Source organism: Cryptotermes secundus, unplaced genomic scaffold (assembly GCF_002891405.2).
Source record: "Cryptotermes secundus unplaced genomic scaffold, Csec_1.0 scaffold925, whole genome shotgun sequence".
Taxonomy (NCBI): domain Eukaryota; kingdom Metazoa; phylum Arthropoda; class Insecta; order Blattodea; family Kalotermitidae; genus Cryptotermes; species Cryptotermes secundus.
Window position 1 is genome coordinate 84,884 of NW_019733333.1, and position 9,878 is coordinate 94,761.

The 9,878-nt window shown below is 40.7% G+C and overlaps 1 protein-coding gene across 2 annotated transcripts in view; it reads left to right on the forward strand.

The window, feature by feature from the left end:
• The window catches only part of LOC111868079 (glutamyl-tRNA(Gln) amidotransferase subunit B, mitochondrial), a 28,165-nt gene that overhangs the window by 7,856 nt on the left and 10,431 nt on the right, over window positions 1-9,878 (forward strand). Inside the window, exons 4-7 of one of the 2 annotated variants that reach the window (XM_023858452.2) lie at window positions 270-442; window positions 5,201-5,349; window positions 6,273-6,412; window positions 8,334-8,531. In XM_023858452.2, coding sequence (XP_023714220.1) covers window positions 270-442; window positions 5,201-5,349; window positions 6,273-6,412; window positions 8,334-8,531 — 660 coding nt within the window. Of the gene's footprint in view, window positions 1-269; window positions 443-5,200; window positions 5,350-6,272; window positions 6,509-8,333; window positions 8,532-9,878 lie in introns of both variants that reach the window. The other variant, XM_023858451.2, reaches the window with a different exon arrangement.

A 9,878-nucleotide genomic window follows, 5' to 3' on the forward strand; every position in this document is an offset into this window, starting at 1 on the left:
GTTTACTAATACTTCCCAGCACTGCCAGTGCTCTGTCCTCTTCCTGTGACTTGCAGTGCATTAACTTGTGATATACATCATTTTCTGGTTTACATTTGTTGCTCCCACACTGGTCACATGTGTGATAAAGTACACAATTTAGAGGCTCATAAAATATAGAAATTAGGCTGAAAACTATATTTTTAATCTGAAGAGAATTCAAAATCAAACACTGCCAGGTGGAGCAATTTTAATCCTTCCACTGTTCTTACAGATTGTGTGTTTTGTAGGCTGGTTATCAAATCACACAGCACAGAGTTCCTTTGGCACAAGAAGGAGTATTAGAGTTTCATGTGTTCACTCCTGGTTCCCATCATAAACCTTATAGTAAGAAATCTTGTATCAAGCAGCTTCAGTTGGAACAGGACAGTGGCAAGTCACTTCATGATGAAGAGGCTTGTAGGTATGTGAATGACTCTTCCCCTCTGTACGGGGTGATTCACGAAGTTTTACCCCCCACTTAGGGAGGGCATTCCTGAGGTAATTTGGAACAAAAAATGTTAATATACTAATGGTATCCAACTCATAATTAAAGAGATACAGTAATTTGAAAACTGGCGAAAAATCTTTTTTTCTTCTAATTTCAGTCAAAACAAATTATAAATACAATACAAACACTTTTTAAATCGTTAATGTTTTAGGAAAGAAGCATTCTAAAACCATTTTTTTTTTCAATTTCTTAATTTTGCATTGTGCAACATTTTTCATCGATTTTATGTTACAAAATTATCGGCATCCCATTCTGTAAACTTACCAGTGGTTACATATCACACTCTTCAATCAATCTGTTTCCTTTAAACTGTAGTGCTTTAGAAGACAACTGGATTTACATAAGATTTTCAAAAATTTCTCCCTGCACGTTAACACAATGCATCGGACGCGTATGAACCACGCTCATAGCATTTAGCAGTTCCACACGTTTGTTCCTTATTGTCATCACCGCGTCCAGAATACGTTCAAGTAACGCTTCACGTGTTTGTACCTTTACCTGGTACCTTTACCAGCCCCAAATGCAATAAAATGAACGGCCCGATTAGCTGATCATACAGAACACCACACCAGACATTGACACTGAATTGGTGTTGAAAATTCGATTCTGTCGTGGCACGGGGATTATTGTCTGCCCAAACATGTAAGTTGTGACTGTTGTTGACCCCGTCCCGTGTAAACTGTGCCTCATCGCAGAACATTATCAAGCGGTACAACTGCCGATTTCCATTTAACCAATTGCAGAACTGCAGACGAAGAGAACGGTCTCCTGGTTGTAGGTGTTGTACTTGCTGTAAATGATAAGGATGCATCCCGTTCTCGTGAAGAGTCCCCCACGCCATGGACTGAGAAACACCGAACCGCCGAGCTAGACGTCTTGTACTGGCACGCAGACTGCGCTCTACAGCATAGAGAATGTTTTCTTCTTCACACAATTCATGTTGAGGATTTCGTTCGTATTGTATACGAACGCTGGGGAGAGAACCAGTTTATCTTAATGTGTTGAATGTACTGCTAATGGATTTAGGATTCGGAATCTTGCGATTAGGATAACGCCGGTGATATTCGGCAGCAGCGGCTCTCGCATTTCCATCACATACACTCAAAACAAACACCATATCAGCGTATTCCTCAGTGGAAAATATGTACAGCATCTTAACTTCACAGTCACCAACACAACGTCCTATTTACGACTGGAACGCTCTGCCTACCTACGTGCAACATTCCAGCCGGTCTGCGTTATCTGCTGACACAGCTGACTGGAACGCATGGTCACCTAGTCGGGGGGGGATATCGGTGCATTCACAATGATGCATTTCGAAAATCCATTGTTACTCCATAACTATTGAAAATCGACCACATGTTTATAAGGAAATTTTGCAGGAAATAACCCCAGGAATATGTACCATAAGCTGGGGTAAAACTTCGTGAATCACCCTGTATCTTCTGAAGTCCTAATGGCAGCTAAATGCAGTGAAGTCTCCTTGGATGATCAGCTATGTTGTTGAAACAAAACTGAAGTTTAGAGGCTACCTAGATGCCACAGTATGAGGCTTGTATGCTGTATCACATCCTAGAAGAGAGTCGTTTTCATATTTACTACTATGAGAATTTCAAATCTCATATATCACATATAGTTTGTAATATAAACTTAACCCATCAGTGATGACTGTGCAGGAGGTATCACTTATTTCTTTCCTACTCAGAAACTGAGAAGAATCACTGAGTTTCCAAAAACTAATCAGGATCATAATAGTCAACCAATATTATATAACAAATATCACTTTCTTATAATGGTGTTGAATTGGTATTTAAATACTTGCTTTTAATAAGGACTGTGTATATCCCACTGGTGTCATTTCCAGGATGTTTATATACAGAAAATCAATAAATTCATTGATGCATTCATTACTTGGTTTACAAGACACCATCTTTGAAGCCTATCCTGAGCAAGATGCATCCAGGCCATATCCTCACATCCTTCTTGTTTCAGTTTGATTTTAATATTATCCTTCTGTATGTGCGTAGGTCTCCCAACTCGTATCAACCCTTTAAGTTCTGCAACTAAATTTTGGTATGCATTTCTTGAACATGCAGTGCTTTTTGTTGCACTCTTGTAATAGGCATTGTCTTGAAGACATGCAAACATGGATACCCACAGGGTAAACAATATTATCTGTACTTGACAATTTATTGCATGTATTTATCACACCATTCAATAAATAACATTCTTCCTTGAACACCTAATATGTGCAGTTAGCCAGTTCAAGTAGCAGCGGTGGAAAATTGTAGGCCAAACCTCGACTTATCTGAAAGATAATGTAAATATATTCTAAAACAATCATGTTATATGTATGTGAAACAACATTTCTAAAAACTTACAGACAATAGTTACAAAAGTCATAAACCAAAGTCTCCAGCCCCCCTTATTTGTGAAGATTAAAGGCATATACCTGATATTAATGTTACATATTGAAGCTGAGTTTGCTAAGTACAGAATATGGGCGTACTTTAACCTGTTGAAGTGAAAGTTACTTTTAAGTATACACATGTACCCATTTTATACTTACAGCCTTACCTGTCCACAACTTACAATATTTTTTATTCCTCTGCTTCCTGTGAACAGTAAAAATTGTTCACTATTTCTTGCTATATGGTTTTTCTCAGTGATCTAAATGATACTAAAATTGTTTACTCAGAGACTCAATCTGTATCTCTTACATTGTATTCAATGTATTAAAAAATAAGTAACCCCTCACCTGCATTTCTTCTGTTTTACTGCTTTGTTTATATCCCTTTATATATAAGAAAAATGTAACAGTGAGATAATGCTTACTGGTAGTTCGCTGCAAAGCCACATTATATGTCAGTTGCCAGTCTTACACATGAGCACTAACCGCAGTGTGTGATAATAGATAGCATGGCTAACATTCATTGTTTGGAATGTTATGAATAACACATTGATACATTACATATCTTAACTGCACTTATTGTGGTTAAATTAGGCTTATCAATGAGTAACATATTTATACTGGCTTACATATTAATTATGATTATTTGGACTTGTATAAATCCTTTGAAGCATATAATAGTGTGTTTGCTTTTGCCCAGCTTAATGCTACAGCTATGGGCATAAGCATTTGAGCATGGAAGTTAGAAAAACAATGAAAATAATTGTGCAGGCTAGGTATGTGTCTGTGTGCACAAACTTACAGTGTAGGAGGATGTGTAGTTTAATATACATGGTGTGTTCAAAAAATATCGAACCTTTGGTCGGCAGAAATACATTTATTGATTTGGAGGTACAAAACCCTAATCCCCTTCATAGTAGTCTCCTTGGTAATGCACACACTTCTCCCAGCGCTTCTGCCATTGTTGGAAACACTTCTGGAACGCGTCTTTTGGAATGGTGATCAGCCATGCAGTCGCATTACAAATGATGTCTTGTATTGACTCAAATCGGGTTCCTTTCAGCGGCATTTTCAGCTTGGGAAATAGCCAAAAGTCATAAGGAGCCATGTCGGGGGAGTAGGGAGCCTGACGAACCACAGGGATGTTGTGTTTGGCGACGAAAGTCTGAATCAGATGTGCAGAATGGGCGGGTGTGTTATCATGATGGAGCTGCCAAGTTTTTGCTGCCCACAGATCCGGTCGTTTGCACCGCACAGCATCACGAAGGCAACGAAGGACCTCCTGGTAGTATTCCTTTGTGATGGTTTGGCCTTGTGGTGCATACTCATGATGCACAACCCCACAGGAGTCGAAGAAAATGGCCAACATGACCTTGACATTGCTGTGGACCTGAAGTGCTTTTTTTTGGCCTCGGGGATGTCGGATGTTTCCACTGTGACGACTGCATCTTGGTTTCCGGGTCATACCAGAAACCCACAACTCATTGCCTGGTATCATGGTGTTCAGAAAATTGGGGTTACTGTTTGCATTGTCCAGCATGTCCTGTGTGATTTCCAGATGGCGTTGCTTCTGCTCCATTGTTAGCAGTTTTTGTACAAACTTCGCAGACACTCTCCTCATGCCCAAATCCTAGGTCAAAATTGAATGTACCGATCCAGTGCTTACCCCTATCTTGTTTGAAAGTTCTCAGACTGTGATACGATGGTCCTCCATGACCAAAGTCCGCACTTGCTCAATGACATTTTCATTTCGGCTTGTTGAGGGTCTGCCTGAACGCGGTTCGCTGTCCACTGATGTGCGGCCATCTTTGAAGCGGTTGTACCACTCCTTTATCCATGAGTTGCTCATGGCATCGTCCCCGAAAGCCTGTTTAATCTTGCAAATGGTTTCCACTTGGGTATCGCAAAGCTTTTGGCAAAATTTGATGCAATATCGCTGCTCATGTTGTTCCGTCATTTTACACCTTACTGGAATCCGACGAGCGCTCACTCATAGGCCGACTGCCAGCGACTGACGCTTTCTGCGGGCGGGAAAAAATTCACGACTGTGCATGAATGTCCCCTCCACATCTCCACCGAAGGAAGCCTCCCGCATTTCATTGGTTTATGTGGGAAAAAAGAAGGTTCGATACTTTTTGAACACACCACGTATGTTATATAAAAGACAAGTAAAGCAGATGATTTAAGATATTAAATATGTTTTAATAACAAAGGTAGATCTTTATAATACATAATGAAACAAATTAGTGTTCTTTAAACAGGAGTCTGGTTGATCTGAACCGTGCAGGAATACCGCTTATGGAGCTGGTATTTGAACCTGATCTTGAGGATGGAGAAGAGGCAGCAGCCTTGGTTAAAGAGCTGATGCTCATTCTGCAACGTTTGGGTACATGCTCATGTAAAATGGAAGGTAAGGAGGCAAGCCCAGCATGAAGGACATGGCTATAAAACAAATGCTGGTTTCCAGGCAGTTACAAGAGAAATTGTCATTCAGAAATTCATTTAGAAGACGAGAAATAATTACTCACTTTCCAGAAATGTACATAATATAAGGCATGCTAAAGGGAACTATAGAGGACTCCATGACACTTTCTCATGATACCATGAATGACACCCAGAGAAAAGGAAACATGTTCTTAGCGTGTTATAGTGGGATCTTTAGGAGTAAAGGTACAGAACATATGGACCTCATTTATATGTTACCCATAGATCTAGAAGAAATAAATAGGGTGACATGATGTAAATTATTATCAAAGGATGCTTTTACTCTATATAGTAACTTTGGAAATATGATAGTAGTAGTCTCTTACATGCTCTGTGGGTTCAAACTTTTTCACGTGCTTCAGATGGTGTTTGAATGTTTTTAGTAATTCATGTAATGTTTCATTCAGTCCAAGTAATCTCCATTAAATTATGAAACATGTATTAAAAGTCCAAGAGAATTGTGTATACATGTGTGTATGTGTACAGTTAATTACTCAATATTTATAATAATTAGGTAGTAAAGTTACAGTGTAATAATGCCTGTACATTTTGTTAACATTGACATGTTCGATAAATGAAATGATTGCCACTTGTTCCACTTTTATTTCCATAGTATGAAAAGTCATTTTGTAACTTAAGTGTTGGCCAAATGTGTTACATAAAAGTTACGGGTATTTTATATACTTCAGTATTTATCACAGACACCCATATAGAAGACAAGGATCTCTTTCTTCTGTTCTTTCATCTAATAGCCGAGGACTGTCTTACATTCATGCACTTAGCAAATATTCTTCAGAGGTCACTGTTTTATAATTGCCAACATTGTAAAACAATAGCATTTCCTTTTAGAGGGAGCTTTAAGAGTGGATGCCAATGTGTCAGTTCATCATGAAGGAGAACCATTAGGTGTACGGACTGAAGTGAAAAATATTGGAAGTGTAAGGGCAGTAGGACATGCCATCCAATATGAAATTCACCGCCAAGTTAAGGTACTTGAAGCAGGAGGAGTAATTATTAATGAAACACGTGCATGGGATGCTGACAGTAAGCAGACTGTTCCTATGCGAGACAAGGAAGAGAAACAGGTAACAGTTCTAGGAATACACTCATGTGTTATCCTGAATAACATTAATTTCTTCCTTCAAGTCTATATATATATATATATATATATACACATATACATGGATGTTGGAGTATTATAATTGATATAAAAGATATTATAACACAGTACAAAAAGTAAGCTGTGGAATTTAAATGTGCATTGTAATATAGGACGGATAGAATCACATGAGTACAAAGCAATGAACCGCAAGCATATGGAAGGAGAATAAGGAATAAGATACATACATAAAGAAAGCCCGCATCTCTTGAGATGTAAGAAATTTGTTATATACAAAGGGCGTTCCGTCTATAATGCCTCCTATTTTTTTTGTGTTAATATGTAACGTCTGAGCTGGATGTTGGTGGTGCTGTAGTTGTGGGGTTCTCTTGTCGTCGATGTGAGTGTCTTGTCATTACTCCGATGACAACCCACTTCTTCGGAACAGTTTGTTGGCCCTGAAAAGGACCGTGGCTGCTGAGATGATTGACCGGTGAGGTAGCGCGGCGCGCGCCGGTAAGGAGAAAGGCTAGTGAAAGGCGAGTGGCCTGGCCGCAGTGCGGCCGTGGCTGGAGGTTGCTTGATTGCCGTGCGGCAAATGGCGGAGGTTGCTGCTGGTGAAAAGGCTAGTCGTTGAGCGCGGTCGTAGGAGCCATGAGGCAGTGGCTACGGCAGAAGCCCAGTGGGTCGGACCGTAACANGATGATGAACTGAACTGAACTGAACTGAATATCTCGGCTCTGGAGTCACTCCTTTTTATACGCTGGTCGGTGGGGCGGAGCCAAACTCGAAAGTGAGGAGGAAGAATTGATTGGCTAGCGCGCGTAATGGTGTAGACGCGGGCTAGCGCCGAGCGTAGTATAAATGCGATCGTTTGAAGCAATCTGATTGGTTAGCGCGCGTGATGGTGAAAAGTGATGTGAAGAGCGAGCGTTGCAGAAATGCGTGATAATGTGGGATGTTCCCACATCACTCCCCCCCTTGCGAGAAGTGATGTTGCTGCTTGCGAAGAGTATGCTGTGTCTATGCTGGGCCGTGATGATCCAACGTAGGAGTCGTTACTGATGTTCACCACACGCGCTTCCAATCACGTCGGGGTCACCAATGTGGGGCTCTCTTAACGATGTGGCTAGCTCATAGACTGATGATGAACTGAACTGAACTGAACTGAATATCTCGGCTCTGGAGTCGCTCCTTTTTATACGCTGGTCGGTGGGGCGGAGCCAAACTCGAAAGTGAGAGGAAGAATTGATTGGCTAGCCCGCGTCTACGTAGTATAAATGCGATCGTTTGAAGCAATCTGATTGGTTAGCGCGCGTGATGGTGAAAAGTGATGTGAAGAGCGAGCGTTGCAGAAATGCGTGATAATGTGGGATGTTCCCACAAAGTAAAGGTTGAACCTTCCTGCCAATGTACTGTTAGTCTGGTTGTCATGCGACAGATAGGCAGCTATGGGTTATCTTAAAACTCCCACATAGAGTATCAGTATGTGAGTATTACCACTTCAGACATTCTCTTGGTTTGGCAGTAGAAAGAAATGTCGGACTTGGTGATTCACATGTGATGGAAGTTGTACTGTTTTCAAATATTTGAAATCAGAACCCCTAGCTATAATAATCTAATAACTCAAACAGTAAACAACTGGATAAATTGTGTAATTGTAATAGTAGTGGTAATGGAAATCTATAGTTACAACTTTGGAAAAATAGGCCTATATATATATAAATAATTTAATCTTGTCAATTTTAACTACTGGTATATAGTTTTTTATTACATAGTAGATAAAGAGAATATGTATTTGAATCAACTAGGATTACCGTTACATGCCAGAACCAAATCTTCCACCACTGCGGGTTCTGCTGAATGACCAACCAGCTGTACCAAACACTTACAGAGATCATATAAATGTTCAGTGCCTTAGAAGAAAATTGCCAGAATTGCCAAGTGAAACGAGGGCAAAGTTAACAAACAAATATGGAATATCACCAGAATCTGCAGCCATATTAGTTGTGAGTATTAGAAAACATATGTCAAATTAATCTCTTCTGTAGATTATTATATTACCAACTCAAACTTTTAGAATTTAATTCATGTAGAGTTATTGTATAAGTAAATATTTCAGATTTATAAATGGCCATCACTTTCTTATAACATGTTATATAAGGGGCAGTCAAGTGAAAATGGGTCACCATGCATAACTCACATGGCATGCATGTTCGTAACACTGGAATTTGCTTACGGTACGAACATCTGGTGGGGATTCAGGAAAGCACAGTGACAACGTGCCCTTGCACACTAGTCGTTTGTTATTGTGCTGGAAATAAGGTTAGCGCTACGTGTGGTCGTCCAACATCAGTAATGGAGACTGGTAAAGAATAACAGCGAAGTGTAGTGCGCTTTTTGACTGCTGAAGGAGTAGGAGGAAGAGAAATTCATCACGCATGTCTGTTGTTTACGGTGAACACAGCATGTCATGTTCGCGTGTGTTGGTGTGGCATAAGAGATTCCGAGAGGGACGTATGTCACTGCAAGATGATACTCACCCAGGACAGGCTCATCGTGTCGTCACTCCTGATATTATTGCTGCATTGGATGGTCATATCTGGGCAAACCGACGGATCACTGTGGAATAAGTCATGGTTCCGTACATGCCCTTGTGACAAAACACCTGCTGTACTGCAAAATCTGCATGCAGTGGGTTCCACAACAACTCATGGAGGAACAGAAGACTCAGAGAATGGCTGCATCACTGGGTCACTTGCAACGATACCATGAGGAAGAGTAAGCTTTTCTGTCCCGTATTGCCACTGGGGACGAAACTTGGTGCCACTATTTTGAACCCAAGAGCAAATGACAGAGCCAACAGTGGAAGCACGTGACTTCTCCCCCACCAAAGAAATCCAAAGCTGTACACACAAGTTCCAGTAAAGTGATGATGACGTTCTTCTTCTACTGCCAGGGCCCTCTGCTTGTCAAATTTCTCAAGCATGGGACCACAATCAGTGCATGGCGCTATGAAGACATTTTGCAGAAACTGAGATGTGCCCTAAAGTCAAAACGCCATGGAATGCTATCGAACGGCATTATCCTTCTTCATGATAATGCGCACCCCACACTGCCAACTCTGTGAGGAATACACTACAGAGATTTGGTTGGGAAGTGCTTCAACATCCCCCCTACAGCCCAGATCTCTCATGTGATTTTCACATCTTTGGAGACCTGAAGAGAGACATTTGTGGACATCGGTTTGTATCGGACGAAGATGTGTGTAGCTGGGTAAAGATGTGGTTCCGTAGAGAGCCCACAAGCTTTTTCAAGGATGTGATAGATCGTCTTATCTCCCAGTGGGATAAAAG